The sequence below is a fragment of the Thamnophis elegans genome, chromosome 3, assembly GCF_009769535.1.
Source record: "Thamnophis elegans isolate rThaEle1 chromosome 3, rThaEle1.pri, whole genome shotgun sequence".
Taxonomy (NCBI): Eukaryota; Metazoa; Chordata; class Lepidosauria; order Squamata; family Colubridae; genus Thamnophis; species Thamnophis elegans.
In genome coordinates this window covers 92938671-92964522 of record NC_045543.1, presented here as the reverse complement: position 1 = coordinate 92964522, position 25852 = coordinate 92938671, and the positions used below count along the sequence as shown (strand labels likewise).

At 35.6% G+C, this 25852-nt stretch overlaps 1 protein-coding gene across 1 annotated transcript in view; it reads right to left on the bottom strand.

Annotated features, from left to right (window-relative positions):
- CEP120 (centrosomal protein 120) overlaps window positions 1-25591 on the bottom strand; it is a 39321-nt gene extending 13730 nt beyond the window's left edge. Inside the window, exons 1-14 of the mRNA XM_032214108.1 lie at window positions 25231-25591; window positions 21799-21955; window positions 21135-21249; window positions 18974-19115; window positions 17142-17290; window positions 16262-16459; window positions 15405-15632; window positions 15067-15271; window positions 14001-14169; window positions 12658-12807; window positions 5065-5247; window positions 3718-3814; window positions 3491-3631; window positions 545-634 (exon numbers count right to left, since the gene is read on the bottom strand). Coding sequence (XP_032069999.1) covers window positions 545-634; window positions 3491-3631; window positions 3718-3814; window positions 5065-5247; window positions 12658-12807; window positions 14001-14169; window positions 15067-15271; window positions 15405-15632; window positions 16262-16459; window positions 17142-17290; window positions 18974-19115; window positions 21135-21249; window positions 21799-21955; window positions 25231-25285 — 2079 coding nt within the window. The 5' untranslated portion in view covers window positions 25286-25591. The remainder of the gene's footprint in view (window positions 1-544; window positions 635-3490; window positions 3632-3717; window positions 3815-5064; window positions 5248-12657; window positions 12808-14000; window positions 14170-15066; window positions 15272-15404; window positions 15633-16261; window positions 16460-17141; window positions 17291-18973; window positions 19116-21134; window positions 21250-21798; window positions 21956-25230) is intronic.
- Window positions 25592-25852: the final 261 nt, after the last annotated feature.

Sequence of the window (25852 nt, the reverse complement as noted above, 5' to 3'; positions counted from 1 at the left end):
TAGACTATAATTCTGTGTTTGATTTATTTATTTCAGACTTGGTTTTGCATTTGTATAAAATGAATGAATAAATCATTCTGTTGTTACAATGAGAATAATGCTTCATTGAAGCTTATGTTGCCATATCCTGAATTTGTTATATTCTGGGAAGAAGAGCTCACACATATTAGACTTTGAAAAACATTTTAACATTCAACATTAAAAATATTTTAATTTTTAACATTTATTACTTGAATGTTAAACCTGATATATATTACAAAGAAATGGATGGCTGGACAACAGAAATAGATTCTCTGCACCTTTGTTATGGTTTAGAGAAAATATACGCGTCAGCTGTCTTTTTTACACACTTAAGAAGAATAAAGAATAATGCAGCTTAACATGTGAATAGTAATAAAGTCTGTACTGTTTCAAAATGAGATAGTATTTTTATGCAATTTATCAGTTACAGAAAATTCTTGACACTGCTTCTATTCAAAGTTTATCATGGTAAATGGTCTCAGAAGACAATGACATATGAGAATTCTAAAGTGAAAGCACTTACTTTTTTCTTTACCAAGGCTTCTCTTTCTCTATCCCTTTTTTTCCACTCTTCTGCCAGTGCCTGCATATGAGCCAACTCCTTCTTCTTCAACTACAAGAAGTGGTTTTTATTTTATTTTTATTTTATTTTGGGGGGGGAGGAGGAGAAAGACACACAGTTCTATCATTAATCTCTAGATTATTGTTTCCACTTATGATATCATGTACAATCTAAGTTATCTGATATAACAAAAAATACTTATGTTATATTTGAAAATCCATTACCAATGGATAGTTCCTCTAGGTGAAAACCTAAAACTAATGAGATCATTACTGACACGTACATGTGCACATACACTGTATAATTTGTATTTTTCTGGATTTCATTCTGCTACTTTGTTTAATATGTAGATTATATTGTTTCATAATAAGCAACCCATGAATAGGAGATTTTGAGCAGTTAGATCAAAACATCAACAGTAGTATTCTGTACCTTCAAAGTGTACATTGAATGTCCAGAATATTACTGTTAATGTACATTGTATAATAATGAAAATGCAGGATCTGTAAGAGAAATTGCCCATCTAAATCCCTACTCTGGTTAAGCAATTCATGATAATATCTTAAACTAGATCATTTAAATCAGAAGGTCAAATCCTGAAGCAACAGCAAATAAACGTTTCTTGGATATCTATCGTGGTCATTTTGTTTTAAGTATTCTGCCTATTTATCTCTTGGAAGAATAGCTTTGGTAATTTTACCCCTCATTAATCAAGTGGTCAGTGTCTTCAAAAGCTCTTTTTTGTACTCTAGAGTTGAATCATGGATCTCTTTGTTTTAGCACACCTTGGTTATGTCTAAGTTCATTTAACTGTTAGATTTGTATCCTGCTTTACATTCTAAGAGGTAAAGATATATTCATGGCATGCATGGGTATCTATTTTTCCCATAATAAACCCTGGGGGACAAGGGATAGTATCTAGTAATAGAATCTGAGGGATCCTACTGCTTTTTTTCAGCATGCTTTTTCCGGTATGAAAACAATCTGCTGCTTTGGTATGTGTGGTATCACCCGGTGAGTTACAATGCCTGAAGATGGCCTTAAACCTTCCTGTCTCCTAGATCCTAATCCAATACTTTAATCAAAACACCACACTGGCTCTGCTCTATGCTTTTTATCTCTACTTTGTAATTACTCTACATTTACGTATTGACAGCCTTTGTGAACAATTGATATTTCTGATGTTTCTTTATAGGCATATTGCATTAAGAGCCTTCTGCTTCTAGGCTTACCTTCTGCATTGAGTATTATCACAACTAATGTTTTTTTCCTCTTTGCTTGTGTAGCAGCCTGATTTTATTTATTTATATAGAGTGGAAGTGTGACCTTCCTCCCATATTTGGGCATACCAGGGGTTGTGACTAAATATATACCTCTCACCCTGGCTGGCTGATAAGGAGTCGAGCTCTGTAGCTCAATGGTGAACACATCTGCCTGAGAGGCAATAGAGCACAGGTTCGATTCCCAACAAGGGTGTGGCTAGCTGATGAGAGCTAAATAGCTTGAAATAGATCTATACTAGTCTCCCTTTATTTATTTATCAGCATAAAATATAACAAATGTAACAAAAAGGCAACAGTAAAAAATATTGGGTTTCTGTCTGGATGGTCTCTTGTGACGAGCCGAAGACAGAGAGTGGAAGTGTGACCTTCCTCCCATATTTGGGCATACCAGGGGTTGTGACTTTAAATATATATATATATATATATATATATAATCGGCTCGTCACAAGATGTTTGTGACAGATTGACAGATCTGTCGACTGACAGATGATGGAAGCAGTTAGCTTCCTCCCATAATTGAGGCTTACCAGGGGTTGTGACACTAAATATATATGTGTGTGTGTGTGTGTGTGTGTGTGTGTGTGTGTGTGTATATATATATATATACTTAAAGTCACAACCCCTGGTATGCCCGAGTATGGGAGGAAGGTCACACTTCCACTCTCTGTCATTAGGCTCGTCACAAGAGACCATCCAGACAGAAACCCAATATTTTTTAGTGATAGCTGATGAGAGCTAAATAGCTTGAAATAGATCTATACTAGTCTCCCTTTATTTATTTATCAGCATAAATATAAAAAATATATATATATATATATATATATATATATATATATATATATATATATATATATATAAAATAATTAAATTAATTAAATATAATTAGTGTCACAACCCCCTGGTATGCCCAAATATGGGAGAAAGCTCACTGCTTCCATTCTCTGTCCATCAGCTCGTCACAAGAGACCATCCAGACAGAAACCCAATATTTTTTAATGTTGCCTTTTGTTACATTTGTGTTGTATTTGTGCTGATAAATAAATAAAGGGAGACTAGTATAGATCTATTTCAAGCTATTTAGCTCTCATCAGCTAGCCATACCCTTACTGGGATTCGAACCTGGGCTGTATTACATGTTAGGCAGATGTGTTAACCACTAGGCCACAGGCTCTTCTCCTTTATCAGCTGAGCCAGGGGAATAGGTATGTAATTAGTGTCACAACCCCCTGGTATGCCCAAATATGGGCAGAGAATGGGTTTCCATTCTCTGTCCATCGGCTCGTCACAAGAGACCATCCAGACAGAAACCCAATATTTTTTAATGTTGCCTTTTGTTACATTTGTGCTGTATTTATGCTGATAAATAAATAAAGGGAGACTAGTATAGATCTATTTCAAGCTATTTAGCTCTCATCAGCTAGCCATACCATATATTTTTAATACATATATTAAAAAATATTGGGTTTCTGTCTGGATAAACTCCAAACCTTGGGAAGTATTCATTCACTGTGCTTGCCCAACATTATAGCAAACTCATTGTATGATGTAAAGGACAGGAGGCTACTATTTCTTTCCATCGTCTACGTACATCCACAGTTAACAGCTGTAAAAATTATGAAATAACCTGATTCTCAAAAAGATCTTCCTGTAGTTCCTTCCACATTTCTAGTTCAAGTGCTGCTTTATATTCCAGAGTTTCTCTTGGTTCAGTATGGACTTCAGGCTGTACTTTCGGAACACCTAGTACCTCATCGGCACCTAAACACTAAACATGGGATAAAATAAATATTTTCAAATGATTTATAATGAAATGCTTTCTCTCTTAACTTAAAATGATACATATTTATTTACCCGAGAAGAATCAGACACCAGTACTTCGTGCATTTTCACCAGTCCATAATCTTCTAGAGTCACTATATATGAAAGATCTGCAATCTTGTTGCTTGGCCTGTAAAGCAATAACACATTTCTTTTTTCATTCAGCTATAAAAGAAAGTTCTTGAACTTTCACAATAAAGAGAAACAGAAACATTTTTCAATGATAAAACTACATAGCTATCATATTTTGACATTACACAGGATTTCCCTCTTAATCATGGAAATATGTTGTTTTTTAATTTCATTCTTTTATATTGTTGTTCTTAAGAATTGCCCAGAGTCTTCTAAAAGTTCAGGTTCTTACATCTTGACCTGATTTTTAAAAAATTGAGATAACTTGGTACATGCTGAAAGACCAATAGCATTTGCAAGATGTGTTACATTTAAACAAAAAGTAGTGAATTATTTTGCATCACATTTGCTTGTCCATGCTTCACTAGGAAACTGAGATGATGATTATTAATCCTATATATTAGCTAGTATTTTAATAATGTATCAAATGTCCTAAATTCTACTATTTCTTTATCTTAGATATATACATATATATTTCACTTGTATATAGCCACACATCCTAATTTAATCAGTCCATATAAGAATACTAATGTTTTAAGAACAAAAGTTTTAGCCTTTTAAAGATACTATTTCTTTTTCTGCACAATTAGGAAAACCAGTTTAAAAATCTAAACCAATTGTAAAATCTGCCAAGTATGGATGTAGGTTGGCGTATCTTGATGAATTATAGGCTCTTTTAATTGTTTTGGTTGAGTAAAACAATGAAATCCTCACTCAGCAAAACCTTTATTTGCAGTTTACATTCCCCACTCATTTTCATTAATACCTAATAATGCAAGTAAAATAAAATATTGAGTATCTAAATATAAGAAAAATTATAAATATAAATAGTCCAACCTAAGCAGAGAACTATAGTCACTTCATTGCATTAGAAAATTGAAAATTGAAGAAAATAATTATTTCTCTGAGTCAGTGTCCATAAAGCTAATTACATCTGAAGCAGTGCCATCTAGTGGCTATTATATTCAGCTACACTGCGATTCATGATTTATCTTACTAACAATACAAGGATATCAAATCTGAATGATCAACTACGTTACAATTCGTAATTCAAACATATTTTAAAATGAAAAAAAAATGTACAAAGTACTAATGCATTGTATTAAGTTATTAAATGAATAATAAACAATGAAATAAATTATTATTAAATAGTCCATACATCATATTTGTTGAGGATGAGAAACATTAATCCATGCTATTATAAAGAATTGGCTTTATTGCAGGAACCCCAATTTTTCAAAATATTACCCTTGTGCTGCTGTAAAAGGAATAGTTTCACTGAAAGTCTGACGCCAACACTGCTCGCCATTTCCTCCCAGAAAACGTGTTTTTTCCATGGACAAAACCTTTGAAAGCTGGAGTCTTGCAACTCCTAGAAGCAAGTCTTTAGTTGTTTTATCTTTATGCCACAGTTCCACTAGCAATGGTAACCTGAAATGCAGGAAGAAAATAGGTAATTTATCACTTTTTTGTATGTCTTCCCCTACTTGTCTCAGTGGAAGTATGCATCTTTTATTTTTCCGATGCACTTTGCATGGAATTAAGGTGAAAGGTATAAGTAGTTTAAACCAGTTATACAAAAGAACACAAGAATGCAGTAAACAATTATATTTTTCCACAAGTTAATGCATTTTAATTAAATTGTTTATATATAAACAAATAAGCACAAATAAATGCAAAAAGGCTTTAAAAGTACAATCACTTGAAATGTAAAGATACTCATATTGTGATTTAGCCAATTGCTATGGCAATTCATTCTAAAAGAAATCCTAGTATTATTAATATATTTTTAGACTTCATCTGCCATTTTACGTTTTACAATTCTAAAAATAGGAGGCAATTCTAGATTGGAAATTCAATGTAGTTGTTATTTTAATTTTTCCATTCCTAAATGTTTAACTATTGACATTTGAAAGCTTATTGTAACATATTTGCATTGTCACAACAGCTGTCAGGGTTCATAAACACACTCTTGATATATTTACTTTTTCAATTAACAAGTATTATTTCCTAAAAGTATATTCAGTTTAAAATAAGCATTAGTAGTTTTATAGCCTTCAATTGTTTAATCTGGGTCACAACATGATAAAATACAGAATCCTTTTCATGATAGTAGCAGGCAAAGCCTGGAATACTAGACATATAGTGAAATCTTTTTTTCCACCATGAATTTCATTACCTGGCATGCTCCTCCCAAGAATAACTTTTTTAAATGTGCCTGTTGGTGGCTACAAACAAGAATGACATTTTAACCAGTTAAGGGGCTGATGAATAATATTCATCAGCCCTGAAGAGTAGAATAGTAGTACTGATATGTCAATAAGGAACACTTCCTCCTTCCGAGATTAGAAGGACAAACCTAAATGTCCATTAAACTGTTGAAGCAGGAGAAAAAAGTTAAATTGACATGGCCATAAGGGCCTCCATATTGTGTTAACAGAGAAATATTGTTTAAAATGGCTGTGTTCCAATATACAGTACAGATTTTTTATTTACCTGCTCTGGATGGTATGCCCTGGAAGCTTCTGGTATGGAGCATGAAACTCCGTGTAAGAATCCCTTGATGAGTGAATGTGTTTAGGTTAGTCTTAATGTTATTCTTAAATACCTCTATGCAAATAGGAATAGTAATTTGAATCATCAGGCTTGCTTTTAAAAAGCCAAGGGATCACGACTTCCTGGGGGCGTGGCCTGTTGCCGAGGAGGGCTCCACCGAGCTCCTCAGAGATCTGGTCTGTATATCTAAATAAGATCATAGATAGCACCCCTTTTTGGCTAAAAAAGGGGCAGGGAGTAGCTCTGTAGGCTAGGGTCTATTCGTAAGCCACAGCTTTTTTCTTTTTTTTTGGCTGTGGACAGAGATTAGATCCAGCCGGAGCAGAGCTTTTATCTCCAGCCAGTTCTTCTCAGCTGCCTTTTTTTTTGGCAGCCCCAGACAGGCTAGCCCCACCCAGGACAAAACAAAGTTTTTTCAAGCTAGAATTGATACGGGCGGGTCCCACCCCTGTGAGATTTATGCTTTTATTACTATCTTAAATACCAGCACCATTTGTCTTAGAGACTTCTTTGTCTAAATGGACTTCAAAATGGCGATTTCTCTCCGTGGATGATTGATAGTGGATGTACTTAGCCGGTTTTACCTTCCTGCAGACCGCTCCTTAACAAAATAAACTCTTCTTCTTTGGAAATAGAGGGGAGCAAAGCGCTGCTTACTTGTTTATTTATTATGGCACCCAGGTCAAAGAAGCGTCTTGCTACAAATGTGTCTAAAGAATTTAAAGAATTTTTACTGGAACCACAGCCTTTGTCTCCTATGCCCTCTACTGGAGAATTTCTAACACAGGAATATTTCTTTAAAATGTTTAATGCCTTTAAACAAGAAATTAAGGAATTTGTATTGGAACTATATGATGATTTAAAGTCTAAAGTTAATCAAATGAAGGCGAATACGTTTGCAGCCGTGTCTGCCCTGTCAGATTACTCTGCTGAAATAGAGAACAAATTGGAAAGTTTGGAGAAGGCTAATTTTAATTTGACTACCAATATTCAAATTTTACAACAAAAAATTAGAGACAATGAAGAACAGCTCATGATGATAAATTTTAATAGGAAGGCATTTGCAATAAGAGTCAGAGGATTCCGTGAAAAGGAGCAAGAGAATTTGAAACAGACCTTTGCTGAAGCCTTCAGCTATGCGGTGGGAAGCCCGGGACTTAACTTTGATTGGCAGATTCGGAAAATCTATCGCCAGAACTCATTGATAGCGGAACAGCGACAGCTCCCGAGGGACATAATTATACATTTTTCTACAAAAGAATCTAGAAATGCGATTGTGCAAAAGTTTCATAATAACAGTCTCCGAGTTGATGACCAGGACCTGATTGTCTTCAAAGATATTCCTTTCCAAATGCTGAAAGCAAGAAGGGACTACACCTTTTTAACTAAGGAGCTTAGGAGTCAACAGATTCGATACAGATGGGAGGCCCCTGCCGGCATCACGGTTACATTTGAGAATCAAAGGTTTCGTCTTAACTCTGTTTCGGAGGCTCAAGATTTCTATTGCAGGATTCTGAAGGCGGGACTTCCTGACTCGCTTGGAAGAGAGGAGAGACAAGCGGAAGGAGAAGGCAAACGGCAGGCCATGTGGTTGCAAGATGGAGGGGGTAGCCCTTCCTCCCTCGGAGAAGCAGAAAAACGGAGATCGAGAATTTAGACATTTCAAAATACTCGCCAAAGTTGAGGACTGAATGGGGGTTTGAGACCTCTCTCCGGTAGAAAAAGCGGACTAATTCTTATTAGAAGGGAAAGCTGGGTGAAACTACTTTGAGCTAGATTTTAAATTAACGTTAGCATAAATTTGATAGTGGTAAACATCAGACAAGCAAGGGATGAGGGTAAAATATATGTGGAATGATTTACGTTGTTTAAGGCTTATTAGAACAGAAAGCCGGTAGGGATTATCTTAAGATAAGTGTAAAAAGAATGCGGAATGATTTATGTTGTTTAAACTTTGTTAGAAGGGACTATTTTAAAACAGAAGGTTAACTGACTCTTGCTGAAAGTATTATTTGAATATGTGGAATGATCCATGCTATTTAACTTTTATTAGAAGGGAAAGTTGGTTGAAATTGCTTTGAGTTAGATTTTAAACAAATGCTAGTATAAATTTGATAGTGGTAAATATCAGACAAGTAAGGGATGAGGGTAAAATGCATGTGGAATGAACTACGTTATTTAAATCCTATTAGAAGAGAAAGTCGGTTGGAATTATCTTAAGATAGAAATTGATTTCTGTGTAAAGTAATATTTGATCTACGCTGCTTAATTTTACTAAGAAGGGGAAGCTTGGCTAGATTATTTTGAATTACTGTTTGAAAAGGAGGTTAAGAAAGATCATTTACGCTGTTTAAATTTTACTAGAAGGGAAAGTTTGATTACTCTTCTGTAAAGTCATATTTGAATATGTGGCATGAACCACGTTGCTTAAATCTTATCGGAAGGGATCATGAGGTTTAGGAAGAGGAACGGGAGAGTCTACAGAAGGTTGGGGTAAATAGCAAAGAAGTAAGAGACGAGAATAAAATATAGATAGAATGATTTATACTATTTAAGCATAGATAAAGATGGGGGGCTGAGATCAACACAAAGAGTGGTTTCTTTTTCTTTTTCTTTTTTCTTTTCTCTTTTCTTTTCTCTCTTCTTTTTTTTTCTGTTTTTCTTTCTTTTGACATATTACTTTTATTTTTTAATCCATATGTATACAAGATATTTTAGACAGAAGGTAGTGCCAGGTGTGGGCCCTGGGAAGTCGGGAGGATTGGGGATGGGGATTTGTGGGGGGGGGGGTGTTAACATAGTCTTAATAAGAACAAGAATGTATTTATATACGGTGGTTTTTTTTTTCTTTTTTTTTTTTCCTTGGTTCATTTTACTTTTATCAGATCAAACAACACTCGAATAAAGGCATACACCAAGGAGGGAGGTAGAGGGAAAGAAGAGGGAGGAGTAAGGAAGGAGTAAGGGGAATGTAAGGAGGGTGTCTGGGGAGTAAGGGGAGAAGGAAGGTTTGAGGGGAAAGGGAAGTAGGAGGGGAGTGTTAGAGGGAGAAAGGAAAGTTGGAGGGGGTAGATGGGGTGTATGGAGGATGGAAGGGTTAGGTGGGGTTGTGAATGATGAGTTGTGTTTCCTTTTTATTTGTTCGTTTTATTCCCTTTTTCTTTTTTTCTTTTCTTATAGTAAATACCCTGTATATAAGTGATTGCAAAAGGATTGTGAAAAATGAATAAAATATATTTAAAAAAAAAAAAAAGCCAAGGGATCAGAGGGAGATTCAAGGAAGATTACTCGTGTAGCAACTCAATCTAGCAACAGAAATCCAGATGGAGGGTGGTCCCACCAATCTCAGGGTGAGGGAAATATTCTCCACTATGCTGCTCCAATTCATCTGGTTTCAAAAAAAGGATTAAGCAACTTTACAGCCAAAAGTGGTAGCCCTTGCCTTCTCCTATGCAACTGACAAAAATACTTGGTATGAGTATAGGAGAAATAGACTGAATAATGTTTCCCAATAAGGGTGTGCTTGAAGGACTTAACTGAAATAGCAACTCTAGCCATTTAAGATTCTTCTGATATAATCAGAAAGTCAGGGATTTCCTGTCCAGACAGAAAAGGGAAATTGAGATTTTAAAATATGGATGTAGAAAAATAAGACAATGTAAATTTAGTGAAGAGTAAAAACAGGGCGGGACATTGCTATCTAAGTGATACAAAAGAAACTATTTGATCTTGCCTACTAGAGCAATGGTAAGATATGCATACTATTTCAATCAGAAATGAAGACACTATTAAATACTACCTGGGCTCTGGAGCTGGCAGTTGGAAGCACAGTATTGAGCTGCTTACGTGCTTTCTGTGGGGAAGGTACCAATTGATGTTAATTGGGAGTGAGAAGGTCCTGCCCTTGATCTATTAGAGTTCTGCTAGGTTTGGTAGTAGTCTCTCTAATCCTTTTTAATATATAAATGAAGCTGCTAAGTGAAATAATCTGTTGCCATGGGGTGAGAAATGCTGATGATACTCAGTTATACAGTATATCTCTATCCCTGGCAGAGATATGTGATTGACATTTTGTCATAGTGTAGGAAGTTGCAGGAGTTTGTATGGGAAGCTTCAGCTGAACTCTGACAGACTGTCTGGTTCTGAATTTGGAGGCCTTCTGGTTTTGGGACTTTACCATCCTTGGTACTCGATGAAGTGATACTGCCCCAGACACACCCAGTGTGCAATATGGGTTTCTTCTAGATTCACAACTCCTACTTTGCACAGCTTCGTGTTGTGTATCACTTGTGCCCCTTCCTGGAATGCGAAGCTTTACTTACAGTCACTCATACACTCACCTTCAGAATAGATTATTGTGTGTGCTGGACACATGGGAAAGAATTTGGGTAAGAAATGTGAAATTTACACAAGCACAAAATCTGAGAGAAAATTTTTATAAGATGTTTTATAGATGGCACTTAGATCCCAAAAAGCTTGCTTCTATGTATCCGAATGTTCAGCCTAAATGTTGGAGATGTGGTTCTCTTGATGCTACATATTTTCATATATGGTGGACATGTCGTAATGTTAAGGCATTTTGGATAAAAATATGGTGGATCCTGCAAAATATCTTCAAAAGAAGGATAAAATTCACCCCCCAGCTGTTTTTACTAGGTATATGTATTGACTTTACGGCAGCAGAGACTAATTTGGTTCTGTACTTAATAACGGCAGCAAGACTCTTGGTGGCGCAATATTGGAAGAAGAAAGACTTGCCTACAATTCAAGAATGGACTTTGAAAGTTATAAACTTAGCCAAAATGGCAAAAATTTCAGCATATCTCAAAGAACATTCAAATGAGAGATATAAACGAGACTGGAAAAAATGGATTGATTATACACAAAGTAAATATGGGATTAAGAAACTCCAGATAGCTTATGCTTAGTATCAGTAACAACTTAAACTGTTTAAAATTTGGGTAACAGTAAGAAGCTGAGTTCAATGTAGACATATTTTAGACCGTGATTGTCCAAAAGTTATACCATGTATGGGCTCTGGGAAGTTGGGGGGAGGGAAGGGAGGTGGGGATCTAGGGGGAGGGGGGGAGGGGGAAATATAATATGTGTTAAATTCTAAAGTACATGATTGCACTTGTATACTGTGGCTTTTTAATGTTAGTGTTAAAACAGAACAAACCGAATATATTGGAAGGTAATAGAAGTATACCGAAGGGAGGAGCTGAGTGAAAGAAGAAGGAGGGTGGAGAGGGTGAGAGAGAGGAGGAGGAGAAGGAAGGGAGGGAATGAATTAAGAGAGGGAGTGATAGGGTTAGGGTTAGATAGAGGGGGAGGGGAAGTAGGGGTAGAGGGGTATGCGAGAAGGAAGAATGAAAGTTGGAGGGGGTTGAAAGAGGGTGTATGGTGGGTCAAGGTGGTATATTGGGTTTGTATTGTAGGGGGCATTTTCTATATAAGTGAAGGCTGTGTTTATTACTCAATGTTATATGCCCCGGTTATGCACAGTAAACATGTGATTGTATAGAATGAAATGGAAATAAAAATATTATGCAAAAAAAAAATGAATAATAAAAAAAAAGAATAGATTATTGTGAAATGCTCTATGGGGGGGCTGCCCTTCAGTAGCTTCAGCTGGCGCAATTGAATTTTGTACCTTAATTTGATCTGTACTTGGAAGTTTTTACCTGTTTTTCACTGTTTTTAATTTATGCTGTTATTCATGTCTTTAAATGGTTTTATTATAATGGTGTAAACTGTCCAGTCACTTAGATTAGATGGGTGGTGCATAAATTTAATAACTAAATAAAACTATTAAATTCAATACTTTCTCTGCATTTTCATTGTAACATTACAACACTAAAAACCTCTATTAGTTTCTGCAATATATTCTTATCTCTGAAAGTAACATCACAAACTTCTGTGAGGCAATTAGGGTCCCAGACTCTTATCTGCCACCTGGCTGAGTCTATGATGACAATTTGATCTATTTTTTTCTGCTTGTTAATTTAGTATTGGCATAAATTCTGTTGTAAATTCTATGATTGGCATAGAGTTGTAAATTCTGCTCCCCATAAAAAGGTAGGATCACATACTTTTAAAAGAACCATAATTTCTTTTTAAAAACACATCACACAAACGTAGGGACAAGATACATATGCTATCTGACAAACAAGTAATTTAGAACAAATTTTAAATGGTAAACATTTTAGTATGGGAAACTTAGTTTACATAAAAAAGAATATATTAATGTATATTATTAAAACAATCTCTCAGTACATAAGTTACCTGCAAAAGGTATCTTGAAGCTGATAGGGCATAGTTGCAAAATCAAATGCACAGTAAGACTGTGGAAGAAATACTTCCATGTTTTTTCTTACTTCCACAGGAGGATTTGTCATAATGGGTGCAGCACTGCCAAAAAATGGGTATGAATACCTATGGAGGAAGACAAAATTATTATCAAATCAACCTGACCAGTAATTTTAAGCAAATTTCAGGAAATATATTATAAATTCAAAGTACTAATAGCTTAATAAAATCTCTGAACTTGAAAATTGAAATATTCAATATTAATTACAAAATTTGTCAGGGAGACTGAAGTAATAGTAACCTCACTAGATATCTGTACATGTTAAGTCTTGTTTTATTGCAATACATTCAGAGAAGATTGAACAGAATTCTATTTTTGAAATGGGGATTCCTTGATATAGCCACGCAGTTTATTTGATTCTGGCCTAATGTGATCTGTCAATCAAATATAGCAAGGTAGGGTTAGGGTTAGATAGACTTATTGATAAAATTAGTCAATTGTGGTTCATTCAACAAACCATGGTGCGGTCAGACATATAAAATCAGTCTACATAAAAGTGATCTTTTGCACCATTTTGAAGGGATGTTATCTCCCTATAAATGGGGTAGGATGCCTGTCACTCCCAAAAAATCTCCAACTTCTGCCCACCTAGCAGTTCGGAAGTGTGCAAACCTGAATAGATAAACAGGTACCAATTCAGTGAGGCTCATTAACGGAAAGGAACCTCCAACTGGGCATCCCTTGGGCAATGATGACGTCAGTTGCTAAACTATAAATTATATTTTACTACTACTAATGCCTCATATAATATTCTACAACAGAATCTAGCAAAGAATATCATGATTTAGCTTAATTAAACTCAGGCACAATATGAGAAAAACCAAAATAATGTTTGGTCAAAGAAAAAGCAATTAACGATGACTAAAACATTGTTATTGTATTTTCCTTATATATCATTCCATTGTTAAACCACATCTCCAGTTATCCTGATTGGCCAATTTACTGCATTTTAATCTCAAAATGTCTGAGATCCCAGCAAAGACACACTTGCTATCGAAAAATAATTGTTTCTTACAATATATCAGAATGCAAACAATCTCAACATTTCTAGAAGAGAAGAACATATTTAAGGTTTTAGCATTTATTAACAAGAAAATATTCTCCAAACAAAGGAACTCTCATAAAATAGTTTTTTTCATACAGTGTTTACTTAAGATCTATATCTATATCCTAAGATTTTACATTGTTTTATATAACAAAAATAAATCATGCCCATAAATCATTCATTCCCAATGAATTCAGTGTAAAGCTTTCATACCTTAACATACAATTAACAGGAAATCCAGCATCCAGATTATGGACAGCTCGTAAATCTATCGAAAAACAAAAATGATGGGATGATGCAGGAACAGCAATTTTTTGTCCTGTAGTGGATTCAGAAGTACTGGGATGTTGAGTCTGAGAAGCAGGCATTTTACTTTTCAAAGCTGCAAATATAAACACAAGATTAACTTTTTAAAAAGTCTTAGCTTTTCTTTCAATAAAGACTTTTCAATCTTTGATATACTGTTGCAACCGTTTTAAATAAGTGTAAGTTACTATTAGTCTAAGGTGCAATGGCTCAGCAGTTAGAGACCCTGAACTTGTCAGCTGGAAAGCTTACAGTTGGGTTTGACACCTGAGTGCCACATGACAATAGGAAAGGATACAAATGCAAGTAGATAAATAGGTACCACTCCGGTGGGATATCTATCTATCTATCTATCTATCTATCTATCTATCTATCTATCTATCTATCTATCTATCTATCATCTACATATATACATATACATACATACATACATACATACATACATACATACATATATACACACACACATACATACACATACACACACATATATACACACACACATACACACACACACACTATTTTAGGTTCATACAAAATATTCCATGTGGCATCTTGAAGACAATTTGTGTGATTAAGGCTGAAATTTTTGGAAGACTAGTATTTACAAAATATATTTCCAGATTTCAAAAGGTTTCCATATAAGGGCAAAAATCATATAAATCACAGTTACTGTATTCTGTTTACACAGAAAAAAAACAGGTGTTTTTATACCAACAAACTACTTTAAAATGAAACATGAAACCTACAACCATAAGCAGATGATGCTCTCAAACTAAACATAAAGTAATTCCATAAATAGATTATAATCACCTGCTGACTCGTTTCATCTACTCAGCACTTTTACGACGTTTTAAATTAGATTAAATCATTGTGCAGAGTAACCTTTTTTTCTATGAGGCTACTATAAAACAAGATACAATACAAGAATAACTTTGGGGTAGAGAAAATAATTAAGTTAAAGGTTATTTACCTTTTTTCTGTAATTTTGGATTTTTGTCATATTGAATACTTTCTACTTCACTTTCTGTAGCATCTTCTTTTATGGGAGGCGAATGCTGTGTCTGAGGTAGGATATCTTGAGAGCCATTTTCAGGTCTCCCTCCTTTATCAGGTATTGGAGACAAGTCTCTTTTCACATTTTCAGTCTCAGGCTTTGCAGCTGGTTGGATTATAGGCTGAACAAACCCAAATCAAGATTTATGATTAGCATTAATTTCATTTTCATGTAACAGGGATCATCAGTATATTTTTATTGTATTCTACGCTTTTAGTAGTAACACAAAGTAAATAACAAAAAATGAGCGGCACCTGACAAATTCTGCCATCCTTTTGAAGTGAAACTGATACTCCGACAGTAGGTGCCATATCCAAAGGCATGGGTGGCAGTTTTTGCCGAGCTCTATTAGGTGGAACAAGAATAAATGCTCCTTCTATAGCTACTGGATGCTGGAAAATTTCGGCACTTCCTTTCTTTAATAAGCTAGTTAAAAGAATTTCAGTACTTCCAAGAGATTGGTCCCCACAGCAGAGATGAATCTAGAAGTCAAAAAAGTATTATGAGGAGAAAAAATAGACAAATAGATCATACTAATTAGCTATATTTAAAGAATTTACACAATCACCTCCAAATGCAAACACTATTCTTTAAATATAATGCACAAGCATTCATAATGAATCTTAGATTAACTTCTTATGGAAGCAAATTCCCTAGAATTTAATGTTCCTCAGAGTGTCTTATTTTCTAAAATCCCGAATGTTTCAAGTCACAATTTAGCAATAGCTTCAAATAATCATGTTACAGGACACGAGTCACAATTCCCAACCCATACAAGAACAACAAAACTGATCCAGAGATTAATGGTACTACTAAACCAGGCAGACATGTAGATGCTGGATCATTTCTATTTAAACTTAATTTTTATTTATTTTTTATTAAACTTAAACACCCCACAAGCAGAGGGAAATGCTGCCTGACATTAAAGTATAACAAGAATATCTCCAATTCTGCTGATGCATGAGCCTATTGAATTATAATGTTGCTTTTCTGTAGGGCCAAAACTTTTGCATGCATGCCAGACTGGATTGTGATTAGTCCACAGGATTATTTCAAATTCTAGAACAACTATTAAGTTTTAAATTGTCACAAACATTGTAAAAATGCTTACCTGCAACTTTGAGTGAGCAAAAAAATATGCTCTTAGAATTTCAATGCTGCTGCGTATTCTAACAGATGCTCTTTCTGGTTCAAAGTTTGGATTCATCAGGTCGGAAAATGGTTCATTGGTAACATCATTACCAAGTAGTGAATAATAAAAGAAGAACTCAGGCTTTCGTTCTGGAATTTTCACTGTTGTAGGTATTAACTATTGTGAATGTAGAGGGAAACACATAATAGACTATGCATCCTGAGACTGATGATTTGGAACTATGAGCATTCATCTTCACTTCCACTATAAAGACTCTTCCACATTCTACTAAATTTATTTAGGCATTTTTACATTTAGGAAATATAAAATTGAAGGGCTCAAAGATAAGAGTAACTATTAGCTCCTGCTCATAAATTTTTTAGCTACTCCCATCAGGACAGAGTACAGTTAATTTATATTTTTAGATTTTAGAGCAACAAAGAGAAAGATATAGACAGATAATAGGACCATGCATACTGCCACTATGATTTGAAGTGATTCACAATTTGCATAACCCAGTCCCTCATTAATGCTCATTAAAGCAGCTTGTCTAATTCTGGGCAAGCAATATGACCCATTGATGAAACACAAAGCAGTCACAACTTTTATTTAGTTACATGGACAGCTGAAAAAAATATGGGCAGCTTTAATGAGCACACCTGTGTGCTACGTAATAAGGCCCAAAATATTTCTTTCTAATAATTTTATATTAGAAAATATGGAATCCCGAGTTTGATAATATTACAAAGTCATTATGCACTCTGAAGAGCATGCTTTATAACATCGTCTACATGGTAACCAAATAAGAATCTTCATTCACTACAACAACCCATTTAAAAACATAAATCAATAGTATTACCTGTTCTAACTGTGTAGCAAATGCAATAGTAACTGACAAAACAAAATAGTCACGACAATATTCTGCTGGTCCAATTTGATGATATCCTTCCTCTTCATTTAGCACAGGTATAAGATTTTTGGGGTCCAATCCAGGAAACTGAAAAGATACTTTAAACAAGAAGAAATTTGACTTGCACTTTCTGAAAAAAAATTGATCTGAAAGTTAGATAACAGAAGTATTAATAGATTTTTATCCTGTGAACACACCCAATACCAATTTGGTCACTGCAGTTTACAAAAGTTGTGCCTCAAGGAAACGAAAACATTTCCTAGTAGATATGAAAAAACTGTACAAGTTTATCACACATGTGTATGTGTTTATGTGTGTGCATGCATACTATTTATTGTTTTATAGGTAGGTAGCTAAACAAATAGATGTATAGATAGATGTATAGGTAGGGAGGGAGAGAGGGAGGGAGGGAAAGAGAGAGGGAAAGAGAGAGGGAGAGAAAGGGGGGGAGAGAGATTTAAACGTTTTGTCTACATACAGTACATAAACACACACACTTACATACACACATAACATTTTTAAACCCTTCCTTTTAATAAATTTGTATTTATAATTGATCAGCTTTACCAAATTGGAATAATTTAGCATAATTTGGTGTTGAAAGTGATTCCTAAAAATCAGAGTTTTTATATTGTAAAGCATTTCCATTTATTCATTCCCGTGAATGACCAATGAAGACTGCAATGAAGTATCATACCAGTTTAACTGAAGGTCATGAGTGCAAATAGAAGTTATAGCACTGTTCATAGACAGTGAGCACAATGTCTGGGTTTTATAAACTGGTTTTACTAGGTTACACAAACTGACTATAAATCAAACAAACTTAATACAAAGTGTGCAAGAAAATGTTATGAAGCATATGGATGAAAAGAAATTCCACCATATGAAATATAGTACGCATTAAGATTATACTTTGCTAAAATTTACAACAGAATATAAAAAATATTTAGGACAGAGAATAATATAAAAGTATGAAGAGTAAAACTGTTGAAACAAGTTTAAGTAGAGTAACTTTACACATGCTGAAAAATGATTTTAAAAATAGCAGTAAGAATGATTAATTTAGAAAAAGAAGAAATATTACAAAATGTAATAAAGACAAAAAAATTAAAATTTCAATACAGAAAAAAATAGTAGATATGTGACCAATTTATAATTCTAAGATCTTAATTTTTAAAGTAAATTAATCTGAATATGATATTGACATATAGGAAGAGACAATCAGAACTACCATTAAGAGAAATGCAAAGGAATCTCTTCTGACTTTGAAGAAACATTAAAAATGAAATGAATTCACAAGATAAATATATCAGTTTAACATATTTCGCAAAGACATATAACTCTATATAAACTTTTAAATAACAATTATTAACCAAGATTGCTTCATTTTCTGGATATATAATACTGTACACTTATAAACAATCAGAAATCAGGTCTAAAACTTTTCCAATAGGACTGAGCAGACTGTTGACTTAATGGTTTTACTTTACTTAACCTAATCTGGAGATCTACCATCTGAATTTAAGTAAAATCAAATAAATAATAAAATTGTACAGACATATTTAAAATTAATAAACTAGTGTAAATACATGAAGCTGACAAGTTGTTTTTAGGCACAAAATAACCTATTCAATAGAAATAATAAATAAAAACAAGTTTATAAGACATTTGTATGACAAATTTTCCAACCATTTCTGGACCTAGAGTATTCATAGATTTATCACAAGTCACAGAATTTTTGCTGTTTTCTATGGAAAAAAAGCATTTATTTTACTACTAACCCGCCATTTCTCTGGGAGGTGCTTCCCTTGCTTTAAAACCATCAATGGATGCTTTGGTGTCAGTTTCTAACATCAGATTTAGTTGCAATTCAGGCTTAAATTTTGTATATCTGTTGCTGAGTAAAGGATACCATTTTGATGGCTGTAGCAATTTTATTGAAAAAAATAAATAATATGCTTACAATAAAGAAGCAATAATGAAGAGACAATAAAATAATACATTTGCAGGGCAGCAAGATAAATTAAGCAGTTAAGCAGGAATATATTAAGAGTTCAAAAAATAAAATTAACAAATAATTATAAGTGGTCATACCCTTTTCATTACAATAACTACTGTATATACTCGAGTATAAGCCTAGTTTTTCAGCCCACTTTTTGGGCTGAAAAAAGCCGCCTCGGCTTATACTCGAGTCAGTGAAAAATTTGCCCGAAATGGAGGAGAAAAAGGGGCGGGGCCATGCCGCTGGGTGACACTCGTGAATGGCCCAGTGCCCCTGTGAGTTTCCCCTCCCTCTGTGTCAGTTTGCCGCGCAGCGCGCACCGCACCATCCCCCCTCCTCACGTTCTAATGTAATGCAGGGCTGTCTTACGATTCCCCTTCCTCCCCCTCCTGCCGCTCTGCAACGATGTCCCACCTCCTCCTTGTTATGGCAAGCAGCCACATAGCGATGTCCCACCTCCTCTGGTACAGTGATCCAATGATAGGAATCACTGTGCCGTGTGTCATAGGAGGCGGGACATCGCTCCCGCGGCTGCACGGGACATCATCATCACAGCGGGACATCAGCATCATGAGGTGAGTGAAGTATTTCATTGAATACACCGCTAGTTTACTGTTTTTCTTTGAAATAAATATTCAAAAACATTATTGGTATCTATTTTTATTTTTGAAATTTACCGGTAGCTGCTGCATTTCCCACCCTAGGCTTATACTCGAGTCAATAACTTTTCCAGTTTTTTGTGGTAAAATTGGGTGCCTCGGCTTATATTCGGGTCGGCCTATACTCGAGTATATACGGTACATAACAAAATAAATCAGTGTACAGGCATTTATTAATCTATTCTATGTGCTACGGGTATCAGTTTTTAGTTCAATTTCTAAAAACCAAAAACAATTAAGCAACATGAATATATTATTATGGTCTTAAATTAGAGAGCTATGAAAATTGAAATGTTTTTCCATATTGGTACGGTTATCAAGGGATGCTACGAATCAATTGAATTTATTAATGGAGAGGAAAAACCTAAAATGTTTTATTATGGTTTACTCCATTTTTGCATAAGCTTAATAATATTTCATCAGCTTTTATTTCCATTAACACTGAAAATTTTTCTAAGAACAGATAGTTTCTTCCAAAATAGCACCGAGTATACTTTAACATTAGATCTTAAGGTTCTGTTCTAGGAAAAAGATTTAGTAAAGTTGGTCTATGACCATACGTATGTAGCATACTAACTGTATGCTTTGCTTTGTAAAATAAGCCACATATACCTGAGCTTACCTGCTAAACTAAGCCACAAATATGGCTCAGAAATCATACAATGTACCACACTAAACTATGGTTTCCATATTTGTTTGTATTTCAGTCTGTAAATCCAGTGTAGTTTGAATTCTATGGTTAATAGTTAAGTGCATTATGAAACAGAACTGACTATGGGCTTCAATAAACTCTGGTTAAATCACTGTATAGCATATTGTATGAATATGCACATTGTGTAATTTAGTGACTCTGAAGCCTGGGTTCACTGAAGAATAAAGCAATATCTATACTGCTTTATTGCAGGTGGAATCCCAAACTCCTGTACTGGGAAAGTTTCTACCATTCAAAAAGCTAAATGATAGAAAGTCAAATCACATCCTTTTCTGTATCTATGTGATTTTTTTCCTTTATGGAAAATTATCAATTATTTGAAAGCTCACCAGTAATCTGAAATGGTGTTAATCCAAACATATACATTCAACTCTGTGCAAAGTTAGGTCTGGTACTGCATTATTACTCAATCCAAATCAAAACAACTTAAATCTGGAATACCAGAAAGGGAACCTCTTTTATTTGTAAACCGCTTAGAGAGGGCTGAAAGCCCTATGAAGCGGTATATAAGTCTAATAAATAAATAAATAAATAAATAAATCATGAGACAGATACAGAATTACGAATACCTGCTTTTTCTCTTGAGCAGTTCTTAAATCTAGCACAATATAACCTATCGTCTCTTTAACTGAAGATACAGAATCCAAAGCAAAGCACAGCAACTTGACAGGCGTACGCTGTAATCTGTACAAAATATGAATCCCATGCAAGAATTGTTAGCCTATATATCATATTTTTCTTCTTCTGAGTGTTTGAATGCAATTATCTTAATATTTTACATATAATTTCAGAAACAACTATATTAATAAAAAGTATTCTCTCACAAGAACAAAGAGAGTTTGCTACCATTTTTATTCACAAGAAATACAATCTAGTACTTAAAATAATCTTTCTCCAATGGATGAATGGATAGAAGAAAACAGATCTATTGGTTTGTTTTAAGCAAATCTGATAACCTTCCCATTAAAAGAAAAATAAAACTGAAAACATAAAATATTTATCTTTATTTTATATATATGGTAATAGTTAAGGATTACATATTCCATTACTGCATTTATTTCTTTCATTGAAAAGATATTTGAAAAAAAATAACAAACATGGGAAACAACTGATCTTTATTTTTTGTGTCTCTGAATTTTATAGCATTATCACAGATCAACACACTATAATTATTTTAAAAAACCTAAAGCAGGTCCATGTAATTAACCTATTCACAACTTTTTGAGAAATAACCTGTGTTGATGAAGTGCTTTCCTATCAAGCTCCCAAGCTAATTCTGTGGCAAATTCTGGTTGATCAGTATGTTCTACGGGATCTGTAGCTAAATGTTCGCCATCAAACTTTGCTTCTACCACCAGCATACGCTTTGGACGTTTTGGGAAATAACGCCCTAGAAAAAAAGAAAAAGAAAAATACATCTGAGAAGCTGTTAAATAGAAAAAACTGTACTGTGAAATCTAATTCAAATATTTAAAAACTATTCTTTAACCACTGCATAATTATATCTTCCATGGATTGGTTTCAAATAAATTAAAAACAACTTATCCCAATTATAGCAAAATTTGATTGTGTCTGCAACAGACAGTAACTTAGATGGATGACTTGTTCAAAAATGTAATGTTTGTGTTTACATATTCTGGCAAGCCAAATTCTAGTTTAAAGGGAATAGGTAGCATGCTGTAGTATACAGCATAAATAATCCATTTCTCTGTTACTCTTGAGCTAACAGAGAAACTCATGTATTTTGTTTAGCATAAAATGTTAACAGGAAATGCTGCTTCATTTGTTTTATCAAATAAAAGGAGTTCCTGGTTTTCATCTTTCCAGTTTGTGCATATTGCTACAAACCACAAAGCTTCCATGGGTCATTTCTTTACTTATGCTTGCAGAAGTGGGAGAGATCAAATTCATTCATACTAAGCCAGAATTCTAATTAAGAATGAAGTACAAATACAATTAGGGACCAGGTTTATAGCAGTCACATATTTAAATGCTCTTCTTCAAAGAGAAATGGGAAATACGTTGTTAAGGAAAACATTGATAGAATTTACAGTATGGACTGCTCCACAATATATCAAAACTAATGCATGTATGTGGCTGTACTCCCAATCCCTCAGATAGACTAGCCCAGGGGTTGGCAACCTTAAACACTCAAAGAGCCACAAAGGTCCTAACTGGAAGCCCTCCCGTTCAATTCTGGAGCAGACTGGAAGTCCAGTTCTCCCATCATAGTCTCCTCCTAGCGTGATGTCCTTTTTCCTTTGCTGACCGGAAGTCAGTTCCCCCACCATAGAACCTCCTCCTAGTGCAGCATACTTTTTCCTCTATCTGTCCTATCCAAAAGCCCTATCAATTGTAGAGCCGACCAACGACAAGGAGCTGCAGCAGAGGGATGAAAGAGCCACATGCAGCTCCAGAGTTGCAGGTTGCTGACCCCTGGACTAGCCCATACTCATATTCTACAGCAGTAATGACATATGCCAGTAGTGATATGCCCCAATGTTTGAGGGTGATGTATCAGTTTTCATCAACACACAACTGTTTGTGAAAACATACCCATTCTCATGCAATTTTCAAAGGACGCAGAGAAATGGGAGATGTTGCATGAAAACAGGGTGTACTTTCACAGTTTTAGGAAGCTGCAGAAATCATAAAACAGCATTTTCCAAAGCTGCTTTAAGAAAGAAGACCTCATGCAACCCACATCAGCCTCAGGTATGGCATAGAGGACATGTCAACAGAAAGAGAATACTGCCTGAGAGGAAGTGGTACATAGTTCACGAGCCATGGGAAAGGGCACAATGTGACCTGAGCAGTAGTGGCATTAAGGTTGAAATCAAAGTCATCTACTTTAGACCTAGCCTCAGATCCCCCTGTTCAGGGTGGCCTAAATGGTGGGGGGAAAGAGAGAATGGTTTCTCTTTTGTTTGGGGATTCGGTGTGATATGTCAGCAGACTCAAGTTAGGCATTTTCCAAATTTTTGATATTCTGAGCCCAAAAAGCTCACCATCATTGTCATATAACCATGATGGTGAACCTGTGGCATCCAGAGCCCTCTCTATGGGCACATGCACCATTACCAGCTGGTCTTCACAGGTGCCAGAGTGCTGGAAAACAACTTCCAAAATGGCCTGAAAATGGCCTAAAAACTGGCCAAAATGCCCCAAAAACAGACATGTGTCGCAAGCCATCTGGTCTTTGGGTTTCCGGCACTCCAGCGCGCACACATGCACATGCGTTCCGGTTTGGGCACTCGGTGCCAAAAGGATTCACCATCACTGTCCTATAATCTCTTAAAGGTTCCTGCAGGAGAAAAATGTCAGCCTATTTTTGCTTCCTCTGGAATATAAGTCTTGCCTGAGACAGCAAAGAACTATAAGGACAGCAAAGAACCATAAGAATAACCAATGTAAACATGGCATTCTATCTATTTGTATGGGGCTTCCAATAGGTCAATCAAGAAAAAGGTTAAAATTTCTCTATTTTATCAGCTGCCAAGTGAAGCTAGGAAACAAGTCAGCACATCTTCAGGCTGCACACAAATCAAGCAGATAATCTATGGAGTAGAGGGAAGAGGAATTCTCTTTTGCTGCAGCTATTTTATTCATCAGCCCTCATTCTATAGAGCACATATACAAAAACGTATCAGACAGATTCTTCTAGTATTCCCATGAGCAAAAATCCAAACCTCTGTCAAGCCAAATTTCATAATCTATAAAATTCTGAAATGATATGATCATAGACACATATTATGGCTGCAATATTTTGTATATTTAGGACTCAAAAATTATTTGTGAATAAACATGGGTAGATTGTTTATTCTGACCTGCTAGCAAAGAAAATTAAAGCCAAGGAGAAATATAGTTAACATCAAATATATTTCATAATCTTCATATAGTATGAAGAATCTGTAGTTGTGTTTTAATTTTTTTCAATAGTTACATTTCAGATTTTAAATACTATTTTAAATTCCACTGCAATGTAAAGTCAGATTCAGCTCTGCTGTAAATAACTGCATTATAGATCAAGCCACCAACAAAATGTGAGTATACAACCACAAAATAAAGTATATTTCAGGACAGTTCCAAGCCGAAGAATTAATTCTTTAGAATGTGCTTGGCTTATTCAAATGAGGTACCCATAAGATCTGTGCAAAAATATGGAATATTTGCAGTTGGTACAGATGCTTCCTCAAAGTATTTCATGGCACTGGAAGACTTATATACACTTCAGAAAAGAAAAACCTAATTATTTACTGCCACACTGCAGCAGCACCCATTGTGGTTTCTGCCACTACCCTTAGGGTAGGACAGATTTAATGCCTGAACATTACCCAAACCCAAGATGGTCCACCATTGCCTTCAAAAGTCTTCTCCAACCGCAGGAGCTCTTGCCTCACAATCAGGAGGTTGTGAGTTCGATCCTAGGTAGAGACAGATGTAGGGTCTCCTGCTTGGGAAAGGGGCTGGACTAGATGACCTGCAAGGTCCCTTCCAACTCCGTTAATGTGTTAAAAATCTCAAAATCTGGAAGCGACAGGGTTGATTTTTAGGCGGCATTCGCATGCAGGAGAAGAGGTGCGATCGCTTTTCCCACCAATTCTTCTCCAGATACTCGTCCTCAGTGAACCGATCATATTCCGACAGAACTGCTCCAAACATTACCTTCCAAGATAGAGACCACAATGAGGAGCTGGTCAGACTTAGCGCCCATTTTCATTCGGGGCAGCGGCTACCGAGCCCAAAAAGTCTGGCTTTATCCGCTCCAGAAGAAGCAAGCACAGCTGGTAACGTCCGAAGCCGCCTTCCTTTATCGGACGCCAAAGAGCCACGCCAGAAGGCAGGTTCTCCTCCTCCCACTCCCGCCGGCCCGCAGCTCTTTCGCGCCTCCGACTCGTTTTCAATTCAGTCGCCGCTTAGCAACCGGGAGGCGTAAGGAGATGGCATGCCGGAACGCAAGAACTAGCCGCCGAGGGAAGGGGCAGCGTTTGCCTCCAGCCTATGGCTTCACTTCCGTCTCTCGTTCGTCGTTTTCGGAGCGAAGGAGCCACAGCGCCCCTTACTGGCGCGGCGGGAAAGTTCAAGAAAGGGAGCCCTGCCCTTAAAAGCAGCAGCAGGTGCGATTCGGTCTCCGCTCAGGGAGGGATAAGTTTCAGTTTTGAACAGCTGTGGGTATCCTCAGCTTACATGCGAATTAGCAACCGGACTCCCCGCACAGCTAACGAAAGTGAACAAAGGAGCCAAAACCAGATGGCCCAAACGGCTACTGGGGCGGGGAGGGAAGGGT